General features: G+C 42.2%; 1 protein-coding gene across 1 annotated transcript in view; it reads left to right on the forward strand.

Annotated features, from left to right (window-relative positions):
- LOC117357880 (collagen alpha-1(XXI) chain-like) overlaps positions 1–27,203 on the forward strand; it is a 381,914-nt gene that overhangs the window by 304,953 nt on the left and 49,758 nt on the right. The window contains exons 27-28 of the mRNA XM_033939103.1: positions 7,670–7,714; positions 22,230–22,262. Coding sequence (XP_033794994.1) covers positions 7,670–7,714; positions 22,230–22,262 — 78 coding nt within the window. The remainder of the gene's footprint in view (positions 1–7,669; positions 7,715–22,229; positions 22,263–27,203) is intronic.

Raw genomic sequence — 27,203 nt, forward strand, 5'->3', positions numbered from 1 at the left:
CAGAAATGGCCTTGAGTGAGCTTATGCAGTGCTGTGATAGGTGCCTGAAATGTAGGCCATTGAAATGCTAGCCTACATTTTAAATAGAAGCAACCGCTAAACTGATCGCAGCAAGGAAATCTCCCTGTCGTGATCAGCTGAAAGTCCACGGCAGGGAACCTCTGAATGGCACAGCAAGTTGGCTGGCAGGAGGGATGCCCAATCCCTTCCACTGCTAACCCCGAACCCCCACATGCTGCTGTCTGCAGCAGGAGGGATTCCTGATCCCTCCTACTGCCACTCCCGAAACAACCCTCAGTAGGAGGGATGTCCAATTCCTCCTGCCATTATCCCCCCAATATTCCCAGCAGGAGGGATGCCCACTCCCTCCTGCTGGCACCCCATGAACACATGACCTTCCAACCCCCCTGAACCCCCCCAAACCATCAGTCTAAAACCCCACCACGACATCCCCCAAACTCTGACACACCACTCCACAAAGCACACTCGGACACCTCCATAACTTTTTCAGCAAGGCAGGCCGGAAGGATACATAGTAACATAGTAACATAGTAGATGACGGCAGATAAAGACCCGAATGGTCCATCCAGTCTGCCCAACCTGATTCAATTTAAATTTTTTTTTTTTTTTTCTTCTTAGCTATTTCTGGACGAGAATCTAAAGCTTTACCCGGTACTGTGCTTGGGTTCCAACTGCCGAAATCTCTGTTAAGACTTACTCCAGCCCATCTACACCCTCCCAGCCATTGAAGCCCTCCCCTGCCCATCCTCCTCCAAACGGCCATACATAGACGCAGACCGTACAAGTCTGCCCAGTAACTGGCCTAGTTCAATCTTTAATATTATTTTCTGATTCTAAATCTTCTGTGTTCATCCCACGATTCTTTGAACTCAGTCACAGTTTTACTCTCCACCACCTCTCTCGGGAGCGCATTCCAGGCATCCACCACCCTCTCCGTAAAGTAGAATTTCCTAACATTGCCCCTGAATCTACCACCCCTCAACCTCAAATTATGTCCTCTGGTTTTACCATTTTCCTTTCTCTGGAAAAGATTTTGTTCTACATTAATACCCTTTAAGTATTTGAACGTCTGAATCATATCTCCCCTGTCTCTCCTTTCCTCTAGGGTATACATATTCAGGGCTTCCAGTCTCTCCTCATACGTCTTCTGGCGCAAGCCTCCTATCATTTTCGTCGCCCTCCTCTGGACCGCCTCAAGTCTTCTTACGTCTTTCGCCAGATACGGTCTCCAAAACTGAACACAATACTCCAAGTGGGGCCTCACCAATGACCTGTACAGGGGCATCAACACCTTCTTCCTTCTACTGACTACGCCTCTCTTTATACAGCCCAGAATCCTTCTGGCAGCAGCCACTGCCTTGTCACACTGTTTTTTCGCCTTTAGATCTTCGGACACTATCACCCCAAGGTCCCTCTCCCCGTCCGTGCATATCAGCTTCTCTCCTCCCAGCATATACGGTTCCTTCCTATTATTAATCCCCAAATGCATTACTCTGCATTTCTTTGCATTGAATTTTAGCTGCCAGGCATTAGACCATTCCTCTAACTTTTGCAGATCCTTTTTCATATTCTCCACTCCCTCTTCGGTGTCTACTCTGTTACAAATCATGGTATCATCTGCAAAAAGGCACACTTTTCCTTCTAACCCTTCAGCAATGTCACTTACATACATATTGAACAGGATTGGCCCCAGCACCGAACCCTGAGGGACTCCACTAGTCACCTTTCCTTCCTTCGAGCGACTTCCATTAACCACCACCCTCTGGCGTCTGTCCGACAGCCAGTTTCTGACCCAGTTCACCACTTTGGGTCCTAACTTCAGCCCTTCAAGTTTGTTCAACAGCCTCCTATGAGGAACTGTATCAAAGGCTTTGCTGAAATCCAAGTAAATTACATCTAGCATATGTCCTCGATCCAGCTCTCTGGTCACCCAATCAAAAAATTCAATCAGGTTCGTTTGGCACGATTTACCTTTTGTAAAGCCATGTTGCCTCGGATCCTGTAACCCATTAGATTCAAGGAAATACACTATACTTTCTTTCAGCAACACTTCCATTATTTTTCCAACAACTGAAGTGAGGCTCACCGGCCTGTAGTTTCCTGCTTCATCCCTGTGACCACTTTTATGAATAGGGACCACATCCGCTCTCCTCCAATCCCCAGGAATCACTCCCGTCTCCAGAGATTTGTTGAACAAGTCTTTAATAGGACTCGCCAGAACCTCTCTGAGCTCCCTTAGTATCCTGGGATGGATCCCGTCTGGTCCCATCGCTTTGTCCACCTTCAGTTTTTCAAGTTGCTCATAAACACCCTCCTCCGTGAACGGCGCAGAATCTACTCCATTTTCTCGTGTAACTTTGCCAGACAATCTCGGTCCTTCTCCAGGATTTTCTTCTGTGAACACAGAACAGAAGTATTTGTTTAGCACATTTGCTTTCTCCTCATCACTCTCCACATATTTGTTCCCAGCATCTTTTAGCCTAGCAATTCCATTTTTTATCTTCCCCGGCTGGCTGGCTCACCTCTTCAGAATGGCGGGCCTTCCCTTTCCCAATGCATTGCGGGATGCACCGGGAAGGGGAAGGCCCACCATTCTCAAAAGGTGGGCCTGACGACCGGAGGGAATAGGCATCCCTCTGGCCGGTCCTACTGAAAAAGGTCTGTGGGGTCTGGGTGGGCTTTGGGAGATGGGGAGGGGAGTTTGGGGGGGTGCCAGCAGGAGGGAGTGGGCATCCTTCATGTAAGGGATGTTGGAAGGGTGCTGGAAGGAGGTATTGGGCATCCCTCCTTCCACAGATGTTCCCGGGGAGGAGTTTCCCTGCCACAGCCGCTGAGCTGAATGTGGCAGGGGGATTCCCTTGCTGCAATCAGCTAATGGTAACACAATTCTATAACTTGTGACTGTGACATGGGCACCGGTTACACAATCGGGCAGGTTAGGCATCTGTCCATTAGGACAGACATGATTCTGTATAGAACGCCAGTGTGCGATTTTCAGCTGACACTTAGGCGGTGGCTGCATCTTATATAGAATTAGCCCCTTACTGCATAAAAACAAAGGCCTCAAACTAGACCCATGAGTGGATTTTTTACTAGACTCATGAGTGGATTTTGTTTGAGTTATTTTTTTTTTTATATTGACACGATCAAAAAGTGGTTTTGTTTTTGATTTAGGGGTCTTTTTGCTAAGGTGAACTAGTGGATTTCGCATGCACTAATGATTAGTGTGAGCTAAGTGCTAAGAAGTCAATTTGGGGAATTTTCAAATAATAAAAACAGCCCGAAAACTGCATAAACCAGCACTTGGATATCCTAATCACCAGGATGTCCAAGGTTAGATTTTCAAAACCATCTTATGTTCTTATCTTTCTGGATTTTTTGCGAGGCATCCCAGCTGCTGTGTGTTCAGAGTTTAAGTTTATGTTCTTTTGACAGTGGGAACTGACAATGAACAATCTACCAGAGCCAGGAGGATGAAATCAAGCCTTCTTTATTTCAATCCAGAACGAACAGTACATCCTGATTGAAATAAAGAAGGCTTGATTTTATCCTCCTGGCTCTGGTGGATTGTTCATTGTCCGTTCCCACTGTCTTTTTTCTGCATAAGGGTGCTTCTTCCTGTCAATAATAACAGTAATCTTTATTTTACCTTTTCCATTGTGAAGTATATGATAATAATAATGCTTCCACATTTTGGGGAAATACAAATTAATATAGACATGCTAGAATACTTGTTAAAAGAGTAATACAAGAATAGGCATAGAAAAAAATTGCTTCTTAAAGCTAAAATTATATCAGTTGAGTCTAAGTGGAGCAAGACAGTTCTGCCCAATTAAACCAATGCGTTTAACAGTGGCTGACCTGTTCAAGGAAAAATTTCCATTCTGATCCTCAGTTTATTTCTCTTGTCTGTAATTCCAGGGTGATAAATGCACAAAGAAATTCAGTATCAGAAAATCCCATACTCAAGAAGTGATGTCACCTACAGAGGGAAGCATGACTTTTGGGGTGCCTGACTTATGAGTACCCATATGAGCAGCTTCTAAGAGTCCTCCACTCTTCCCTGCACTCACTAGGATTTGAGTCAGGGTTGTCTAGGCCGACAGAAACACAGTGCTGTGGGTAGGGTGGTCTTTGGAGCATAAGGAAGAACTTAGCTGCTCCAGGAATTGCCTGTGAGAGAGGATGGAAGAGCCAGTATCCTCTCACATAGGCATTGCTCGGACCCTGCCTTATGCTTTTAGATATCTCCCTTTTGGATGCTGAGAAGTCCAGCACTAATGTGTAATGGTGCCCAAAGGATGACACCTATATTGTGGTACCTATTATCTTGTACCCAAATAGCAGTGCCCAAAAGTCCTGCTTCACTTCCAGAGAATGGTAGCCTGAAGTAGATGCCCTATGGGTATAAATGCTACCCCCCCCCAAAAAAAAAAAAATAATCATAGAGAAAAAGCCAGTGTTAATAATGATCTTTTCTAAGAAATACCTTACAATAGCTGACTACCATTTTGTTTTGGAGAAATTGACTATTCAGAGGGCAGCAATGAAACAAGCATACTCCAGAACTGAAGGAGCCTACTTCTCGAGTCACAAACATTGGCTAAGTAGCCAAGTGCAATTGAATAATAGCAGTTAGCCCTGGCCAAGCAATTTAACTAGTTAGTGTCCAACTAAATTGCTCAAATGTTGTGCCTATGGGCCCTGATTCCATAAACAGCGCCTATATCGTAGGTGCCATTGAGCGCGATTGTTAATCATCCGCCAGGCACCATTTATAGAACTGCATCTAGCAGCACCTAAACATTCTTAAATGCTGGGTAAGCATTGAATTCTTAGGTGCACTGTCATTTAGGCTAGGATCTTCCTGAGAGGTTGAGATGAAGTAACCTATCCAGAATGGCAGGTATAGTGCTAAATAACGGCTGGGGGAGGGACTTGCACAGAAAGGCAGTTAGAATGCTAAACAAATTCTTGGTAGAGTAACACATACACAGCAACAATTTCAGCACTAACCACTTTACTGGGCAGACTGGATAGCTTTACTGGGCAGATTGGATGGGTCATACTGGTCTTTATTTGCCATCATTTTCTCCGTTAAACTGTGTAACTTCGTGGATGCATCACTCCATCTTTGCCTTTACATCTTTCCTGGAGAATGACACAGGAACAAATTTCCCCGTCACTACGGGATCTCTCTATTCCTGTCCTCATCCGCACAAGCCTCAAACACTTTAAATTCATAAGTGTTCGAGGCTTGTGGGGTTAAGGCAGAGCTTGCAAGAATGGGACAGGGACATAACTCACGGGGATGGGATGGAGATAGTGAGATCCCGTGAGGACAGAGACAAATTTGTCCCTATGTCATTAGTAGAAGAAGGAAATAGGAAGATAGTTAACTGGACCTCGCTATTTGAAAGCACTCCTTAACTGGTTAATTCTCTATGTATGACTCATTTGTCCAAATTGCTAACAAAGGAAGTATAATTGTGTGCCTTTAATTATTGTTCTCAACAGCAGAACAATGAGTCACTCAGCCTACCCACTTCATCTATTGAAAGCTGTTATGCTTTAATTTTAGTACAATTCTTCTTGGTAGCAGGATAAATGGTCGCTTGAAAGACAGGGATTCATGCTGCAAAGCCTTTACTCATATGTTACAGAGGCACCTATGATAATTCATGCAACCCAAGTTACAGAACACATGTGACATCATTCTGCAGATGTCAGAGAATAACAATTATGGAAAATCAGTGCACTTTCTTCAAAGAAAAAGGATGGGGCAATGTTATGAATTTACACTGCTCGTATTGCTGAATTTTCGTATTGGTTTTCAAAGTACACATACTTTTACTTTGAAAACTGATGGCAGTAAAAATACTCAGCATGTATATTAAAAGTGTCTACCACTGTTTGTACCCAGTGATCAATCGAACCACAAAAGAATCTTCTAAATAGATCTCAAAATCCAAATGGATAATCACTCAGGGAGAACTAAACTCTCTTAAACAATCCTCATTTAATCATAGGCCCACTGCTGGAAAAACGCCAGAGAGAAAAAAACTCCTTTACATTCAAAATTTTTTTTAGCAATTACTGCTCAAGAGCAGTCGTTTATCTTTCAAGTCCACTGCCTCTTCACAAATCCATCGATGATCGTTTTTCACTGTTCTCCAGATCAAATGATGGTTGTAATCCAAAGATTGCAAAATCCTTTATAATGTCCTCAAGAGTTGCTAAGTTCAATATCAAATTATTTAATTCTCAACAAGAGACCTTGCAAGACCTTGTTTCATAAGAACATAAGAATTGCTGCTGCTGGGTCATACCAGTAGTCCATCATGCTCAGCAGTCTGCTCACATGGCGGCCCTCTGGTCAAAGACCAGCGCCCTAACTGAGACTAGCCCTATCAGCGTACGTCCTTCTTTAGCAGGAACTTGTCTAACTTTGTCTTGAATCCCTTGAGGGTGTTTTCCCCTATGACAGACTCCGGAAGAGCATTCCAGTTTTCTTCTACTCTCTGGATGAAGAAGAACTTCATTACGTTTGTACGGAATCTATCCCCTTTCAACTTTAGAGAGTGCCCTCTCTTTCTCCCTACCATGGGTCACTGCGTTAGGAGGATAACCTCTCTCAATATCGAAGCTGCTCAGTTGAGTACTGGGTACAAACAATGGTAGACATTTTTAATGTACATACCATACTTTTGAGTATTGTGTCTTCCCCTCCTTGGATTTTTGATACTGAGTAAAAATACTCAGGCACACAAATCTACTTTACTGTTGGTACTTTTTTCTGAGGAAAACAACATGTATAATTTTGGAAGTACAAAATTATGCACATTCTTGCAGTCCTGGTTCTAACCCATTACTGGAAACATTTCTGCTTTTGTATACTTGTCTCGTCCACAGGTGGAAGGAGGTTTCAAATAGTCCACTTGCTTGGAAAAACATGGGCCTCCTTTTATGAAACTGCGATAGCAGTTTCTAGCGTGGGGAGCCGCGCTGAATAGCCCACGCTGCTCCCGACGCTCATTGAGTTCATATGAGCTTCGGGAGCAGCGCGGGCCATTCAGTGCTGCTCCCCGTGCTAGAAACTGCTATCGCAGTTTCGTAAAAGAGGGGGATAGTTTTACTCTTGGAAATCAGTTTTAAAATTGCCCTCTTAGTGATCCATGCCAGAGCCAGATGGAGGACAGAAGAGAATAACATATGTATTAGTTAAACTTGATGACTATTTTGACAGGGAAATAATTTATATATTAATTAAAAGGGTTGAAATAACTGATAGGTCAACCATTCAGAAAATGTGAACTGTAACCAGTGATTCTCAGGAACTTTAAGCCAGTGAATAATGGTTTTTTGCTTCCCCCTACCCATGAATTATGATTTTATCTTATTTTGTTGCTATGGATACTATTCTCATTAAATAGGCACTATTTTGTAATTATCAACATTTTATGATGATGTATGCTTAATAAATAGACTCTTTTAATCCCAATGGGATCTATTTACTAGCCTTGTGTGAATGCACTGTGCTAAATAGGCCTCATAATTTATCCAGCTTAATATTAGCAACTTTAAATCAAGTGTTTTTGCATGCTCAATTTTTAAACTTGTAATGATGAATAATATCTTTTTATTAAAGGGATCAAAAGGAGAAAATGGAGGTCCAGGCATTCCAGGGCAAAAGGTATGAAATATTCATTTAAAAGCTTTAAACAATTGCCACCTGTAAATATGACCTAAAATAAATTTATCTTTTTTTTGTTGCCTTTCTCACTGTATATTTTGTAGCATGGATTGCTGCATCTTGAAAATTAATAGTGAACTACTTTGAATAAATTGATTGATTTTTGATATCTCTGAATAGAATCAGTATTCATAATGTTTAATTGATATAACTATTTGCCTTACTGTTCAAGAACCGTCGTTCTCACTTTGTTTCACTAGCATTGGCTTGCCTAAATTCTTTATGACGACTACTTAATTATTTTTTAAAACACTTATATTCCACTTCGTCCATAGCTCCTAGCAGGTTGCAATAACAATACATAATCTAAATAGCTACATGTTTAACATTTAATAAAATATACCAAATTAAAAAAATTTACGAATCACATACAGTCAGTTCTTGTTATTCACATGTTCACAACGCGTGATTTCGCTTATCTACAGTTGCATCAGTTGTAGCCAGTATTCCCCATTCGTTCTGCTGTATTCGTGTATTCATGGACCAGCACTTTTAGAAACAGCTTTTTTGCTTTCACTTTCACCTTCACCTTGCGACCAGGCTTTGCTTTCAGATATGGCCCCCAAGCTTCTGGAGAGAGAATTCCAGTGACCGTACTTCAGGTGCTGTCCCATGTAGGAACCTAATCCTATTTTTCCAATAGGTTCCACTGTTCACTTTCCGTGGTTTTGAAGTGCAATGTGTACTGCTGGAAACTAATCTCTATTTTCCCATAGACTCAACGTTTTGTTATTTGTGATTTCATGGTTTACAAACATTTTCGGGAGCTGTATACCTCGAATAATGAGAACAGACTATAAAACTTCATGTCATAAATAACAATTGAGAGCTAGTCCTCGCCTCTACTCAACTCTTATGAAAATGCCTTCTGAAATAAATAAACTTTAAGCTGCTTTCTAAAGGTATGAATCAATTTTCCATAAGTCAACAGGCAATGAGTTCCATAAAGTGGAAATGTAGAAGATCTAAGACAAAGTAGCAGTAGCACAGTGAGGGTGAGAGGTGCCCGCGGCGGTTGGCACCTTTCCCCGCCCTCTTCTCCACCCCTTGCCACATGTGTACACCCCTTCCCCTGTATCACTTTAACTTTCCTGGCAACTTGCTTCCCACATCGGCTCTCCCTCTGACATCACTTCCTAGGTGTGTGACCCGGAAGTGACATCAGAGGGAGAATCAGTGCTGGTTCAAGCAACAGTTGGAGTTTCTGCTTATGCCGGCAAAGAGCTAGAGGTATGGTGGGGGGAAGTGAATGCACACGTATGATGGAGGGAGGAGTGGGAAAGAGTGGGGGTCGGAGAGGAGGGTGGGGACTGGCGCCCCCACCATGATGGTACCTGGAGTGGACCGCCCTCCCCCTTGCCAAAGTAGATTGACAGCACAAAACTAGGTATTTCCAAAAGTAAGTTATCCACAGATCTTAGAGCTCTAATAGGCTTATACTTATATACTTTTAAAGTAATAGACAAAAACTGAAGGTGCTATATTTTGCAGTGAGACCCTGTGCTAAAATAGCTTTACTTGTGGTATAATAACCTGTCTTAATGGTAGACCATATTGATGATAATTTCCCTTCTAATTATTCAATGGTTACACATTTCTAGCAACAATAAAAATGAAGAAAGAATTGGGATAAAAAAGGACCTTAGTATATTACATAGAAACATAGAAATAGACGGCAGATAAGGGCCACGGCCCATCCAGTCTGCCCACCCTAATGTCCCTCCCCTACCTTTGCCCTGTGAATAGATCCCATGTGCCGATCCCATTTGGCCTTAAAATCAGGCACGCTGCTGGCCTCAATCACCTGCAGTGGAAGACTATTCCAGCGATCAACCACCCTTTCAGTGAAAAAGAATTTCCTGGTGTCACCTCATAGTTTCCCGCCCCTGATTTTCCACGGATGCCCTCTTGTTGTCGTGGGTCCCTTGAAAAAGAAGATATCTTCCTCCGCCTCGATGCAGCCCGTAAGATACTTGAACGTCTCGATCATGTCCCCCCTCTCCCTGCGCTCCTCGAGCGAGTAAAGCTGCAATTTGTCAAGCCTTTCTTCGTATGGGAGATCCTTGAGTCCCGAGACCATCCGGGTGGCCATTCTCTGCACTGACTCCAGCCTCAGCACATCCTTTCGATAATGCGGCCTCCAGAATTGCACACAGTATTCCAGGTGGGGCCTCACAATGGATCTATACAATGGCATAATGACTTCCGCCTTACGGCTGACAAAACCCCTTCTTATGCAACCCATGATTTGTCTTGCCTTGGATGAAGCTTGCTCCACTTGATGGGCAGACTTCATGTCCTCACTGACGATTACCCCCAAGTCTCGTTCTGCTACCGTTTTTGCTAGGATCTCGCCATTAAGGGTATAGGACTTGCATGGATTTTGGCTGCCCAGGTGCATAACTTTGCATTTTTTGGCATTGAAGTTGAGTTGCCAGGTCCTAGACCAGCGCTCCAGTAGGAGTAGGTTATGCATCATGTTGTCGGGCATTGAATCTTCGTCCGTTGTGCATTTGCCCACTACATTACTTAGTTTGGCGTCATCGGCGAATAATGTTATCTTACCTCGAAGCCCTTCTGCCAGGTCCCTTATAAAGATGTTGAATAGGATCGGGCCCAAGACTGAGCCCTGTGGCACTCCACTGATCACCTCTGTCATTTCGGAGGGGGTGCCGTTTACCACTACCCTTTGAAGCCTACCTTCAAGCCAGTTCCCAACCCATTTCGTCAATGTGTCACCTAATCCTATAGAACTCATCTTGCTCAACAACCTGCGGTGTGGCACGCTATCGAATGCTTTGCTAAAGTCCAGGTACACGATGTCCAGGGACTTCCCAACATCCAGCTTCCCCGTCACCCAGTCAAAGAAGCTGATCAGGTTGGATTGGCATGATCTCCCCTTAGTAAATCCATGTTGACGGGGGTCCCGTAGATTCTCCTCATCCAGGATCTTATCCAATTGGCGTTTGATTAGGGTTTCCATTAGTTTGCTCACTATCGATGTTAGACTCACTGGTCTGTAGTTTGCTGTCTCCAGCTTTGAGCCTTTCTTGTGGAGTGGAATGACGTTAGCCATCCTCCAGTCTAACGGGACGGTGCCTGTACTAAGGGAGAGGTTGAAGAGCTCGGATAGTGGCTCTGCCAAGACATCACTCAGCTCCCTAAGCACCCTGGGGTGTAGATTGTCGGCCCCATTGCTTTGTTAACCTTAAGCCTTGATAGCTCATCATAGACACTGCTGAGCGTAAACTCAAAGTTTCTAAACGGGTCAACTGAGCCAACCCTTGTCTGTAGCTGAGGGCCAAGTCCTGGCGCTTCTCGGGTGAATACTGAGCAGAAGTATTCATTTAATAGTTGGGCTTTTTCCGAATCCTTTTCCACATAGTCTCCTAGTCATCCTGAGATGTACTATCCCGCCTGAGTTTTTACTTCTGTCACCGATATACCTGAAGAAGGATTTATCTCCCTTCTGGATGTTCTTAGGACCAAGTGGAATTTAGCCTCCCTGACTGCTGTTTTGACGGCTTTTGACTTGGTCAGGTAGTCTGCTCTAGAGTCCTGTTTCCCCGATTGTTTGTAAGAGATGAATGCTTTTTTCTTCTCCTTGATGAGGTCCGAGATCTCCTCAGTAAACCACTGCGGCTTGTTGATCCTACGCCTTTTACTAACTGATTTAACATAGCAGTTTGTTGCTTCCTGTATGGTGGCTTTCAGAGACGACCACATTCCTTCCACGCTATTGGTTTCTGCTTGGCTTTGTAGCGCCTGGTGAACAAAGGAACCCATGTCTTGGAAGTTTGTGTCCTTGAATTTGAGGACCCTGGTCAGTGTGGTAGATTTAGTAAAACCTTTCCTAAGATTGAACCATACCATGTTGTGGTCACTGGAGGCCAATGTCTCATCCACCGAGACCTCTGTGACACTTTCTCCATTGGTAAATAGTAGGTCAAGTATTGCCTGATCCCTTGTTGGGACTAATACCAGTTGCTTGAGACCAGCTCCCTTCATAGAGTTTAAGAGCCTCCTGCTGCTGCCGGAAGCAGAGGTAAGTGTATCCCAATCCACATCAGGCATGTTGAAGTCTCCTAGCAATACTGTGTCCCCACGCAAGGTGATATTTTCTATATCTCCGATTATTTCCATATCCAGGTCATCCTGTTGTCTTGGGGGTCTATAGATTACGCCAAGATACAAGCATTTGTCCTTCCCTCTGGCCAAATTAACCCAAAGGGATTCCCCAGTGTACTGGACATCTGAGATTCTTGTGACCTTAATGTCATCTTTAGTATATAGAAACATAGAAACATAGAAATTGACGGCAGAAAAGGGCCATAGCCCATCGAGTCTGCCCATACCAATGACCCACTCCCTGATTTTTACTCCCCTATAATAGAAACATAATGCTACACCTCCTCCCATTCTGCCCTCCCTGTCCCGACGAAGCAAGTTGTAACCCGGTATGACCATGTCCCACCCGTGGGAGTCTGTGAGCCAGGTCTCAGTTATTGCGACCACATCCAGGTCGGCATTCCTTATTTCTGTTTCCAATTCCAGGATCTTGTTTCCTAAACTGTGTGCGTTGACGTACATAGCCCTCCATGTTGTATTTTTGTTACGTCTCAATGGGGATATTCCTGCTTGAGCTACTTGAACACCTTTAGCATTATTTGCATTATTTGTGCTCTCCTTAGACCCAGAACTACAATGTGCACTCCCCATATACCCAGAATTACAATGTGTACTTCCCCTAGACCCGGAATTACAATGTGACCCATAAATATGATGTGAACCACCCCCCGACTCGAAAGTGTGTGTACTCGCCCCTGACCCAGAATTTTGGTGACTACTTACCTTAGCCTCAAAAAAGTTTTGACAGTTTAGTTCGCCAGGTATGTTGTTTGTGCATGTACCCTCCCCCGACTTACCTAATTTAAAGCCCTGTGGAGTAGGCGGGCTAGACGGTATCCAAGGACATTCTTCCCTCTTCTGGTCAGGTGTAGCCCGTCGTGTCCCTGTAGCCCTTGCAAAGCTTCTCCAAGGTGTAGAAACCCAAAGTTCATCTCCTTGCACCATCCTCGCAGCCAGTCGTTCGCCCTCTGTATTCGATCCTCTCTGGCTCTGCCTTGCCCCTCACTGGGAGAATCGAGGAGATTCTCACAGGACCTATGCAGGCTGTTAAGGCTCAATTATTGGTCCTTATAAAACAAAACAAAACAAATCCCCATACCAAACCATAAATTTCAACAATGCTTACTTTCACAAAATACACTATTATTCATCACAAAACCATGATTTGTATTTCTTGTGGTTGAAAAATACTCATAGTAATTTAATAAATAACGGCAGATAAAGATCTGGATAGTCTGCCCAAATGTACAAGCTCTATAAATTAATAATATAATTTAAATGGTCCCTTTTCTTAGATATTTCTGGGTCAGAAACCCAAAGCTCTGCCCGGTAGTGTGCTTAGGTTCTATTGAGGTTTCTGTCAAAGCTCACTCCAGCTCATCTAAACCATCCCAGCCATTGAAGCCCTCCCCAGCCCGTTCTCAACTGAATGGCCATATACGGAACACAGAACGTGCAAGTCTGCCCAGTACTGGCCTTAGTTCCATCAATATATACCCATTATTTTCTGATTAGAGATCCTCTGTTTTCTTCCCATGTGTGTTTGAACTCTGTCACCCTTTTCCTCTCCACCACCTCCCTCGGGAGCACATTCCAGCCATCAACCACTCTTTCCGTAAAGAAGAATTTTCTAACATTACTCTTGAGTCTACCACCCCTCAACATCAAATTATACCCTCTGGTTTTACCATTTTCCTTTCTCTGTATAAGATTTTGTTCTACGTTAATACCCTTCAAGTATTTGAATGTCTAAATCATATCTCCCCTGTCCCTTCTTTCCTCTAGGGCAGGGGTGTCCAACCTGTGGCCCGAGGGCCGCATGCGGCCCGTGAAGTATTTTGTGCGGCCCCAGTCGAGGGCAGCAGTGTTTTCCTCTGCTGCCCTCGGATGTTTACCATCTTGCTGGCTCCCTCCTCTGTCTTGCTGCAGCGTTTGCGCGGTCCCAGAAACATTTTTTTTGGCCAATGCGGCCCAGGGAAGCCAAAAGGTTGGACACCCCTGCTCTAGGGTATACATATTCAGGGCTTCCAGTCTCTTCTTATACGGTTTTTGGGGTAAACCTCCTATCATTTTCATCACCTTTATCTGGACCGCTTCAAGTCTTCTTATGTCCTTTGCCAGATATGGTCTCCAAAATTTAACACAATACTCCAAGTGGGGCATCAACACCGTCTTTCTTCTACTAGTTACGCCTCTGCGCCTCTCTCTATAAAGCCTAGTACCCTTCTGGCAACAGCCACCGCCTTGTCACACTGTTTTTTTGCCTTTAGATCTTCGGACACTATCATTCCAAGGTCCCTCTCCCCATCCATGCATATCAGCCTCTCACCTCCCAGCACATACAGCTCCTTCCTATTTATAAAAATTACTTCAAACAAAACAAAACAAAAAAAATCCCCAAATGCATTCCTCTGCACTTCTTTGCATTGAATTTTAGTTGCCAGGTATTAGACAATTCCGCTAACTTTTGCAGCTCCTTTTTCATGATTTCCACTCCCTTCATGGTGACTACTCTGTTACAAACCTATCCTTCTAATCCTTTGGCAATGTCGCTCACAAACATATTGAACAGGATCAACCCCAGCACTGATCCTCAAGGGACTCCACTACTCACCTTTCCTTCCTCTGAGAGAATTCCATTAACCACCACCCTCTGGCTTCTGTCCATCAACCAGTTTCTAATCTAATTCACCAATTTGGATCCTAACTTCATCCTGTCAAGTTTGTTCAAGAGTCTCCTATGAGGAACCGTGTTAAAGGCTTTGCTGAAATCTAAGCAAATTACATCTTGCATATGCTCTTGATCAAATTCTCTAGTCAGCCAATCAAAAAATTCAATCAGATTCATTTGGCATGATTTACCTTTAGATTCTGTAATCCATTAGATTCTAGGAATTTCATTATCCTTTTTTCACCAATGCTTCCATTATTTTTCCAATAATCAAAGTGAGGTTTACCGGCATATGGTTTCCCACTTTATCTCTGTGACCACTTTTGTGAATAGGGACCAGGGCCGCCATCAGAAATTTCTGGGCCCCTTACTGAGCAATCCTATTGGGCCCCCCACGTACCCCTCCCCCCCCGACACTCCCCCCTCCTTCCATGGGCCGAATACACACATACTTTTCTGCTAATGCTCCACCTAAGCCAGTCCCGTAAAATCTTCTCACGTCCATTGGGTGATTTGGCAAAGAGGAGATATTCATAAAAAGAACGTCCGTCAAGATCTTTACTCATAGACTGTGCCATTTGCTTTAAATCATCTTCCATCATTAATCCAAATTGCACAATTCTTTCTCTGTCTTTGTCCTTAATGGCATCTGGCCACATTGCTGGATCCTTCCAGTCAACAAATTTATGAGCAGGCGCGGAGAACGCATTTTTAAACAAATGTAGTTTATCCTTGTACTCCTTATGTAATTTTAATCATCTATGGATATGTTTGTATGTTTATTGTTCAAATGGTTTTATTTATTTCCCCAAATTTATTTTTGTTATACGCATTGAAAATATTTGATATTGCGTTTAAATCAAAACCTCAATAAACTTGAAACTTGAAACGACTGCCCATGAGATTGTGGGAGGGTTAAATACTCAAAACTTAGAAGAATAACAATTTACTTAAAGTTTTTGCTACGCCAGCTTTCTGGTATCTTTACATACAGTGGCATACGTAGCATATGTAATACCCGGGGCCCATCATTTTTTGGCACCCCCCCCCATCTGTAAGAAAAACATGATTTTTAGTAACAAACCACACGTCACACATGAGTACCTAGGAAAAGGCAGCATCTTACATATTGCAGTGAGCAGTAATCAATACACCCATTGTAAAACTAAACAAGCCAAACCAGCACAGATTAATCCTACACCGTCAATCCTAACAGAAACCATGTCTTTCGAACACACAGAACACAGAAAACACCTTCGCTTAGTATGGAATATGTCATCACAAACTAACCCCTCACTCTTTTACAAAACTGTAGTGTGGATTTTAGCCACAGTGGTAACAGCCCTGACGCTCATAGAATTCTGAGCATCAGAGCTGCTACCACCACGGCTGGAGCTAAAAAATGCTCCACAGTTTTGTAAAAGGGGGGATAAAATAGAAATACAGTTTCAACGCTCTAGCTCAGAGGTGCCCAAACTTTTTGAGCTTGTGAGCTACTTTAAAATGACCAAGTCAAAATGATCTACCAACAATAAAATTAAAAAACACAAAGCACACTGTACGCTGAGAAAATGTTAATTATCATTCCTAGTCTGGGTTTTTTTCAAAGAGGTCAAGGCAGATGACTCTATGCATTGTCACCTCAGTAACAACCATACAAAAATAGACAAATATACCCTCCATCCTTTTTATTAAACCACAATAGCGGTTTTTAGCGCAGGGAGCTGCGCTGAATGCCCAGCGCTGCTCTTGACGCTCATAGGCTCCCTGCGCTAAAAACCACTATTGCGGTTTAGTAAAAGGGGACCATGTTGTAAAATATAGACAGCAGATATAAATTCAGAACTGTGCATAGTAAGTGAAGGGAAGTTTTTATCTGGGAATTTACCCAGTTAACTATTAAGTTATTTGGGCAAATTCCTTTGAAAACTGTGGTAATACTGCCTCCACTTTGCTAAATTTAAAATAAAATCATTTTTCCTACCTTGTCTGGTGATTTCTGGTTGCACTTTCTTCTTCTGACTGTGCATCCAATCTTTCTTCCCTTCTATCAGCCTGTATGCTTTCTCTCCTCCACACCTCATTCCCTCCCCCAACTTTTTCTTCCTCTCTCCCTGACCTTTCTTTCTTTTTTTCTGTTTCTCTTCTTTCCTTCTGTTTCCCTGCCTGCCCCCTTTCTTTCTTTCTTTCTCCCTGCCGTTCCTCAAGCCACTGCCACTGCCGCTGCCATCGGGGAACAGGACCCACCAATGGATAACAGGCCTCAAAGCCGACGCCGACGCATGCTTTCCCTGCTTCGGGCCGATCAGTCTTCCTCTCCCCGACGTCAATTCTGCCGTCGGAGAGGAAGTTCCGCCCAGCCAGGCAGCGATTGGCTGGCCCGAACTTCCTCTCCGACAGCAGAATTGACGTTGGGGAGAGGAAGACTGATCAGCCCGATAGATTAGATCGCCAAGACAAAGTGAGTCCTGGGTGATCGACTCACTTTGCCTTGGCGAGCTACTGGCGCCCCTGCCTTAGAACACTGCCTAGGACCCTGGGGGAGCCCGGGTCCCCTGTCAGCTCCGGGCCCTTGAATGCAGGACTGGTAATACTGCCCTGATGGCGGCCCTGATAGGGACCACATCCTCTCTTCTCCAAACTCTAGGAACTACTTCTGTTTCTAAAGATTTGTTGAAGAAATTTTTAAAAGGAACTGCCAGAACCTCTCTGAGCTCCCTCAATATCCTGGAACCCATCTGGTCCCATTACTTTGTCCACCTTCAGTTTTTCAAGTTGTTCATAAACACTTTCTTCCGTGCATGGCATGGTATCTACTCCATTCATGTGTATAACTTTGCCAGACAATCAGGATTTTCTTCTGTGAACACAGAACAAAAGTATATCTGAAAAAAAATTTGTCTCCCTTTTTTTACATTTTTAGCCATTTGTTCTTCTGCTTGTGCTTTTGCCAGACATATCTCTTTCTTGGCTTCTTTCAGTTTCACCTAGTAGACCTTTCTGTACTCTTCTTGATTTTTTTTATATTTCACAAATGCCAACTTTTTTGCCTTTATTTTCTCTGCTACTAGTTTCAAGAACCATATTGATTTCCTTTTTCTCTTGTTTTTATTTTCCTCACATGAAGGTCAGTGCCATTTTTATAGCTTCTTTCAGCTTAGACCACTGTTTTTCCACTTCTCTTATGTCTTAACAGCTCTTTCTTCAGGTATGCTCCCATTTTAATAAAGTCCGTACGTTTGAAATCTAGGAATTGAGTTTTGTGTGGCCGCCCTCCACTTTAGCTGTTATATCAAACCAAACCTTTTGATGATTGCTATTTCCCAGGTTGGCAACCACTCGACTATTAGAGGACCAGATCTAGTATTGCTTTTCCCCTCATGGGTTCTGTCACCATTTGTCTGAGCAGAGCCTCTTGAAGGGCATCCACAATTTCCTTACTTCCTTCTGATTCCGCAGATGGAACTTTCAAGTCTGCATCCACCTGAGTAAAGTCACCCAACAGATATCCAAACTTTTGGATATCTGTAATCAGATCTTTATCAATTTGTTGCAATTGAGTTGGAGGTGTATAGACTACACCCACGTAGATAGAAGTTTCATCTTCTCTTTTCAGAACGATCCATGTCGCTTCTTCATCTCCCCAGGTCCCCTTCATTTCAGTTACTTGGATATTGATCTTTACATAGAGAGCTACTCCTCCACCTTTTTGACCATCTCTGTCCTTCTTGAAAAGATTACATCCCAGTATATTTGCATCCCATTTGTGGGAGTCACTGAACCATGTCTCTGTGATGGCAACAATATCCAGGTCTAACATAGAAACATAGAAATAGACGGCAGATAAGGGCCACGGCCCATCAAGTCTGCCCACTCCAGTGACCCTCCCTATCTATCTTTGCGGATAGATCCCACATGTCTATCCCATCTGGCCTTAAAATCTGGCACACTGCTGGCCTCAATAACCTGAAGTGGAAGACTATTCCAGCGATCAACCACCCTTTCAGTGAAGAAGAACTTCCTAGTGTCACTGTGCAGTTTGCCGCCCCTGATTTTCCACGAATGCCCCCTTTGTTGCCACGGGACCCTTGAAGAAGAAGATGTCTTCTTCCACCTCGATGCGGCCCGTGAGATACTTGAATGTCTCAATCATATCTCCCCTCTCTCGATGTTCCTCGAGTGAGTAGAGCTGCAATTTCCCTAACCGCTCCTCGTACGGGAGCTCCTTGAGTCCCGAGACCATTCTGGTGGCCATTCTCTGGACCGATTCCAGTCTCAGCACATCCTTGCGGTAATGCGGCCTCCAGAATTGCACACAGTACTCCAGGTGCGGTCTCACCATGGATCTATACAGTGGCATAATGACTTCAGGTTTACGGCTGACGAAACTCCTGCGTATACAACCTATGATTTGCCTTGCTTTGGATGAAGCTTGCTCCACTTGGTTTGCAGCCTTCATGTCTTCCCTGACAATCACCCCTAAGTCTCTTTCTGCTTCAGTTCTTGTCAGAATCTCGTCATTTAGGGTGTAAATCTTGCATGGATTTTGGCTTCCCAGGTGCATGACTTTGCATTTTTTGGCATTGAAGCTGAGTTGCCAGGACCTAGACCAGTGCTCCAGCAGAAGTAAGTCATGCACCATATCGTCTGCCATTGCTTTTTTGTCTGTTGTGCTTTTGCTCACTACATTGCTCAGTTTGGCATCATCGGCGAATAATGTTATTCTACCTCGGAGCCCTTCTGTCAAGTCTCTTATATAGATGTTGAACAAGATCGGGCCCAGGACGGAGCCTTGTGGCACTCCACTTATCACCTCTGACATTTCGGAGGGGGTGCCATTCACCACCACCCTCTGAAGCCTACCCCCAAGCCAGTTCCCAACTCATTTGGTTAATGTGTCGCCCAAACCTAAAGAACTCATCTTGCTCAGCAACCTGTGGTTTGGCACGCTATCAAATGCTTTGCTGAAATCCAGGTAGACGATGTCCAGGGACTCACCAACATCCAGCTTCCTCGTCACCCAGTCAAAGAAGCTGATCAGATTTGATTGGCAAGATCTCCCCTTAGTGAATCCATGTTGGCGGGGATCCTGTAGATTCTCCTCGTCCATGATCCTATCCAATTGGCGTTTGATTAGGGTTTCCATTAGTTTGCTCACTATTGAAGTGAGACTCACTGGTTTGTAGTTTGCCATCTCTAACCTGGAGCCTTTCGTGTAGTGGAATGACGTTAGCCGTCTTCCAGTCCATCGGGACGTTACCTGTACTAAGGGAGAGATTGAAGAGCGCGGATAGCGGTTCCGCCAAGACATCACCCAACTCCCTGAGTACCTTAGGGTGTAGGTTGTCAGGCCCATTGCCTTGTTGACCTTGATTTTTGACAGCTCACAGTAGACACTGCTGGGTGTAAATTTGAAATTACTAAACGGGTCTACTGATTTAATCCTTGTCTGCCTCTAACATCAGGACTTGCAGGTCATTAATTTTGTTGCTTAGACTGCGAGCATTTGTGGTCATTGCTTTCCAGTTATCTGTCAGTGGCAAACTCATTTTTGTATAGGTTTATATTTAGTTTCACTTCCTGTTACATTGCTAAGAAATGAGTTGCTAATATTGTTTACATTGCTATCTTTACTACCATCGCATACTGTCTTTTGCTGGGGGTGGCCTCCATAATTGTATTTCCTACATACACCACTCCCACCTTCTAGTCAAAATGTATAAGTTCCATCCAGGCAACCTTGTCAAACTTTCGATTATCTCTGCCGGATGACTAAGTCAAGGTCAACCCACATCCTGCCTACCTCTCGCCCTAATCACTCCTCCAAAACAGTCCCTTTGAACTCTGTACATACAGCGAGATTCAGAGGCCTAAAAAGTCTCTCGATATGTCCAAAAAAATGGCTTCGATTATCGGCACTAGGATGACCTGTCTTTTAGGTTGTCCAAGTAGCGACTTAGGCCAATTTTTGGACATATTTTTCTTTCAATTATGTTCCTCATATTGTCTAAATTTCTCAGCAAGTATTCTTTTTCCTACTATAGTAAGATGTAACCCATCATTATAGTCTCTTGTCTTTCCATTTATTTCACCATCCACCTATGTACCTAAAGCCTTCTTGATGGCACCAGGCTTTGAATCACCTATTGAAGTCCTCTATGTTTTTTACTCTTTCCTCTCCTTTTCCATATGCAGGCAGTACTTCTGAAAAAGCTACAGTCTTTACAAAAGGTTTCAAGCCCTCACCAAACTCCCCAAAATCTTTCTGCACTGCAGTTGTGTAGTAGTTGACTAGATCATTTGTTCCCAGATGGATAACAACATCAGTGTTAGAATTCTTAGTTTCTTCCTTAATTATAGTCAGTATTTGCCTGGTACTCCTGATAACTGAGGATCCTGGAAGGCATTTTACTATTTTGGTCTCCTCACCCTGTGTTCCAAGATTAATGCCTCTGATGATGAAATTCCCCAGCAGCAATAGTTTTCTGTTTTGGGCGTTTGTATTTGTGCTTAGAGTGTGTTTTCTCTCTCGAGTTACCTCCACTGATTCCAGACCCACCTCAGTTCTGTTTTCTTGAGTATCGCAATGCACTAGTGGAGCAAAGGAATTCTGTAGAGGTAATATTTGTGAAGATGGATGTTTCTGTGTAACACATCGCAGTCTTCCTGAGCCTACTGTGATCCATTTATTCCTGGGTTGTTTTATTCTTTGAGGCAGAGGTGGTAAGTTGGTATGATTTTGTGGAGTGATGGAATCTGCTTTAATTGTATTCAATTCCTGCTTAAGTTTGCAGAGCTCCTCTTTAATACTAGCAAGCTGAAAGGTAGATGAGGTAAGCCATAAGCATCCAAATGGTGTATCTTGGAATTAAAGCAACACAGTGATTGCATAAATTGTGGCATTCATCTTTATAATTATGTGTCCTTCTTAAAAATGCCCAATTGGGAGTCAGCAAAGCTTCATTCCAGATGCCCAGTGGAGGCTTTCAATTTGCTACTATTAGCTGTTTTGAGAAGAGAGTATGACTGAAAAGCTCTGTCCCTGAAGCAGTATGGGACAGATTCTGGAAATGGTACCGTTATCAGTGGCTGCCTACAAAAGCAGTGCCGTTCACGTGTCAATCACATTATGGTGCCATTTCCTGAATTGCAGCCAAGTCAAAAGAAGGCACCAGAAATGTAGGCCAGTGTTTTACAGGCTTACATTTACAGTGCCTACCTGTGAAGAGAATTGCATCTACAGAGGCACGTACTGGTGCATAAGTCCACTTCTGGCACAAACCATGCCTAGTTTTGATGTAGGTACTGACAGGTGCCTCAATAGATAGGACTTGGACAGTGTTATTTATAGGTGCCTGAAAGGGCTTACATTTTTTTAAATTACTTTTTAATTTGTTTTAAATAATGCAGTCAATTACTGTGCCATTTATCACCAATTAAACCAATTAAATTAGGTGGCTGTAGGATACCTACCACTGCCTAATTCATGGCACAGTTTTGAGAATCAGGTCCTAAAAGTCTGTTGAATAATGATTCTAAAGTATTCCTCTATTCAGTTCTGGTGATTATCAGTGTGTTAGTTTTTTGCTTAATGATCAGCCTCCATTTTAGCATAACACATTTTGATAAATCTTGTTAATTATTTTTTTTCTAAAGGGAATAGATGGTTTGAAAGGATCCAGAGGAGAGGTATGTTTTCTTTCTATTTTTAATATGGTAAAAAATTATGCTTATGAATTGTGCAGACTGTGGCAAAAAATCCCTCCTTGATCATCACACATTTAGGGGACGGGGTCATCAATGAGCTACTGTTAAGTTGGATTATTTTATCACATCGGGTTATTTTATTACAAGGGGCAAATTATATCACAATGATAGAGTACATCAAACTGGAGGGTGGTTGCTGTATATGTTAAATGGGGTATTGACTCAAACAAAATAAACATTCTTTTTTTTTAACTCTTTATTAATTTTTCATTCAAAACTCATTGCAAAATTTCAAAGAAGAAAACCCATAATAATATACCAAAAATCCTTTTTTTCCCCAAAACGTCCTAAACCCCTTATTAAAACCCCCCTGTTTTCCCCCCAATTTCCTATCCCCCATATCATATGATTGCTTGAAGACATATATTTAGACTAGCAGCCAGAACCCTCCCCAAGGCAACATAATTAATTACTTCCCCTTATAAAATTAAAATTAATCAACCCCTATAGACTAAAATATTTCATAAATACCTGAATAAATAAATAAATACTCATAAGAAGTGAACAAATAAATAAAAGCATATAATAATAAAATAAAGTACATTCCTTATATATGTGAAATTTTGCAATGAATTTTAAAATGTTTTCTTTAAATGTCAATGGCCTCAATGATCCTGTTAAGAGGAAAAAAACACTCAATTTTTTAAAGCAGCAAGATGCGGATATATATATGATACAGGAAACTCATTTGCTGGGGAATCGATGAAGTTGGAAAGGTGGTGGGTCAAGCAGTGTTTCTTTGCGCTGGCTGTGGGAAAGAAAGAGGGGGTGGCTATTTTAGTGCATAGGAAATGTTCAGCTGTATTTAATTTTATTTCTGCTGATCCTTCAGAAAGGTGGGTTCAGGTGAATATGACCTTGGGAAACATGCTCTGATGCTATTTAATATCTATGCCCCTAATTCAAAGAGAGGTCAGTTTATATAGTTTTGGATCTAAGCATTTTCCTGACTTCCACTAGTATCTTAACTAGTATTACCCCTACGACTCCTGAAAGAACCTAATTCAAATCAAGCAGAATTTCAAAACTCTTCAACAGGTACTTCTGCCACTAGCTGCCTCTAATTTAGTGCTAGCTGGGGACTTCAACAATGTTATGGATCCATTGCTGGATAAACAACCCAGTAAGCTTTTGAAATCAATGGGATTGGATAATTTAGTTCAATACTGTAGATTAAAAGATATCTGGCGGATTCTCCATTTTAATGCTCATGAGTTTTCCTTTTCCTCCCATGTTCATAAATCATTTTCAAGAATAGATTATGTATTTGTATCAGACCAATTAGTTCAACAGATTACCAAAGCTGGCATAGACCCAATTGTTTTATCAGATCATGCTGGAGTTTGGATTGAATTAAAATTCGAGGAACAAGATTCTAATAGACCTGTTTGGAGATTCAATAATGCATTGCTTGCAGATTCAAACTTTATTGATGAATTTCAATAAAAAATGAATGAATATTTTCAAATTAATGCCTCAGAGGAAATCTCTTTAGAAACAATATGGGATGCTTTCAAAGCTACCATGAGGAGGCAAATAATCTCATATTCGGCGTATGTTAGGAAACAGCTTAAAATAGAATATTCTAATTTGGAACAAAATATTAAGGTTTTAGAGTCCCAATTGGCCTTGAAATGGGAATAAACTACTTTACAGGCCCTCTTAAAGGCTAAATATAAATACAATGAGATTTCCTCTCAAATGGCTAGGAAAGAGTTTTCTCAACAGGCCACGTATTATGGAAACTTGAATAAAGCGGGAAGAGTATTAGCTAATTACCTTAAAGCTAAAAAAAGAAAAGTAAAAATTGTGGCTATCACAGATGAGAATGGGGAAATTCATTCTCAAATTGGAAATATCTTAAAACAATTTTTGAAATATTATAAAGCTTTATATTCAAGTAAAGAACTTGAGGGTTTAGAGTTCTTGAAGTTAATTAAGGGGCCTAAAATTCCCGAGCATATAAAAGGAAATCTTGATGTACCTATATCAATGAAAGAACTACAAGCAGCGTTGAAGTCCCTTAGAGTTGGATCCTATTACCTCATCTATTAAATTTATATCAGGTTCAGTTGACTAAAGGTTGCATTACAGGTACTATGGCAGAATCTTTAACTATAGTTCTGCCGAAGCCAAATAAAGATCCTACGTTGGTTTCAAATTACAGGCCTATTTCTTTGATTAATGCAGATGGAAAACTTCTGGCTAAGTTATTGGCTTTAAAATAAATTGGAGTAAATCGGAGGTTCTTCCACTAAATGTACATTGTCCAAAAGGATTATTTGATACATTCCCTTTTCTTTGGAAGGAAGAGGGTATAAAGTATTTATGTATTTGGATACAAAAAACATTGGAAGAGACAATGAAAGTAAATGGAAAAACTTTATTGCTGAAGGTTGCAGAAATGTGTGAGCAATGGAACCCTTTACATCTGTCTTGGTGGGGGAGAGTTCAAACAGTTAAGATGATGATTTTACCTGTGGTATGCTCCCAAATGGGTATGTTGCCAGTGTTTTTTCAGGGGTCCTTTTATAAGAAGTTAAATAGTATGGGACTCATAATCGAAAGAGAAAATCGTCCAAAAACCGGCCTAAGTCGGCACTTGGACGAACATTTCTCAAAAACGTCCAAGTGCTGATAATAAAAACAGATTTTGGACGTATTTCTAAATGACCTAGGCCTTCATAGTGCCGCTGAACGACCAAAGCTAAACGAGGCGTTTCGGGAGGCGTGTCGAGGGCGGAGTTGGGAAGGACATGGGCTGGCTTAGACTTAGTTGTACAGCATGTATAACCGAAAGTTTTGCAACAGAGCCTAGATGGAACTTGGACGTTGTGACTTAGACCATGTAAGACATGGTCTAAGTCACAAAAACCCACCTAAGGTCACCAATAAGCACTGAAAACACATAACACAGACCCCCACATACTACCCCAGTGATCATCAACCCCCCCACCCCCATAAAAATCTTAATCATAACTTTAAAATTCAGCCTCCAGACCATCATCACCTGGCCGCCTGGCATAGGAAAGCCTAGTCGTCCAGCCCAGATGCAGCTTAAGTCGTCTTGGGGGTGGGTTAGGGACTCATCGAGAGGAGGACCCATGCCCATAAGCCCCTGTAATCACTGCATTGATACTTAAACACGTACACTCCCCTATACACCCCCCAAACCCTTTTGTACTGGCATATAAGTGGCTCCTGCAGCTATAAGGGCTATTGGGGTGGTAGATAAGTGGGTCTAAGGGATTCTGGAGGTGGTTTGGGAGGCTCACCATAACCTATAAGGGAGCTGTAGGGAGCATAAGACATGGCACCCATTTTGTGAAGTTCATAGCAGTGCCCTGTAAGGCACCCAACTATTTAGGTGGCATGTCTGGGTGTGCAGTCCATCATTTTGCAGACCCCTCCCACGTCCAACAGGGCTTATTCTAGGCATTTTGGACTTGGACGGAAAGTTGGACGAAAATGTGATATAAAGATAGACGATTTAGTGGCTTGGACAATCAGATCGGCAGGACGTATAATTAGACGATTTTTGAAACGAAAAAAAGTTGGACGTATCTTTCGAAAATGTGTCTTAAGCTGTTTTTTTTACTTTGGACAACTTGAGAGATGGACGTAAACGGACTTAGATGTCCCTTTCAATTATGCCCCTCCATGCTTACTAAATTTATTTGGCTGGGTAAAACTGCGAGAATTGCTTTAGTATCTTTACAAAAATCAATTGCAGCGGTGGGATAAATTTTCCAAATTTTTATAGGTACCATCAGGCCTATATACTGCGTCACGGTATGTTTGGATCCTCCCCGAGTTCATGGAAAATCTTCCAGACTGGTTATGGTTAGAATGGCAACTCCTGTCTCCATTGAGATTGTGTCACATTTTAAGTATCAAGTTACCTAGGATGTATAAGGACAACAGAATTTTATTAGATACTTGATAGATATTAAAATTTATTAATAATTTAACACCTATTCCAATTCATAAATCCACCTGTCAGTCCCTTTGGCTGAACTCCGAGTTTCAAATTGGCGGTTTAAGATCCTCTGGAAGCATTGGATGCAGGCGAGCATACGTACTCTGGATGATGTAATATAAGAGGGAAAGTTGCTTGACTTTTCACGACCGCAGCAAACATTTGGTATTGCTAAGTCTCAAAATTATAAGTGGTTGCAGTTGAAGCAAGCCATTCAGAAGGGGTTCCCTGATTGGCAAAATCTTAAAAATCAGTATAGTTGAGGATTCCGGAACCTGGAGGCTGGAGGCTGGCTAAAGACTAAGCTCCCTCCTCTGAGCATTTAATACAATAATTTAATATACAATAATTATTCTTTTTGGCTTGTTTGTGGGAAAATCTTCAAAGATGACATCTACTAAACAGAAGATACAGGAATTATCAACAAAGTCTATAGGGAAAAACAAAAGATTGAAGGAGGATCCACAGACATCAAGTGGAAATTCATCATCTATAGATGCATTGAATGTTATAGACATTATAGACAAATTGGAAAACATAAATTTGACTCTGATGGAGATGAGAAAGGAAATGAATCAGATGGACAGTAAACTGGATATAATTACCAACAGAATTGATAATATGGAAATCAGAGTAGGAAAAATAGAACAAATACAACAAGAAAATAAAAAAGATCATGAAATGTTAAAAGTAATGCAGAAGAGAATGATAGATCTTGAAAATCGTTCTAGGAAACAGAATTTGAGAATTATAGGATTAAAAGAAGGAAGTGAAGGAAAAAACATGATTTGCACAAGGCATTTGCATGGAAACTTCAAATAAAAAGTAGCTCCAAAAATGTAACGTATGATTGCCATACAGCAGGGACATTATAGGAAATTTAA

Source organism: Geotrypetes seraphini, chromosome 3, assembly GCF_902459505.1.
Source record: "Geotrypetes seraphini chromosome 3, aGeoSer1.1, whole genome shotgun sequence".
NCBI lineage: Eukaryota > Metazoa > Chordata > Amphibia > Gymnophiona > Dermophiidae > Geotrypetes > Geotrypetes seraphini.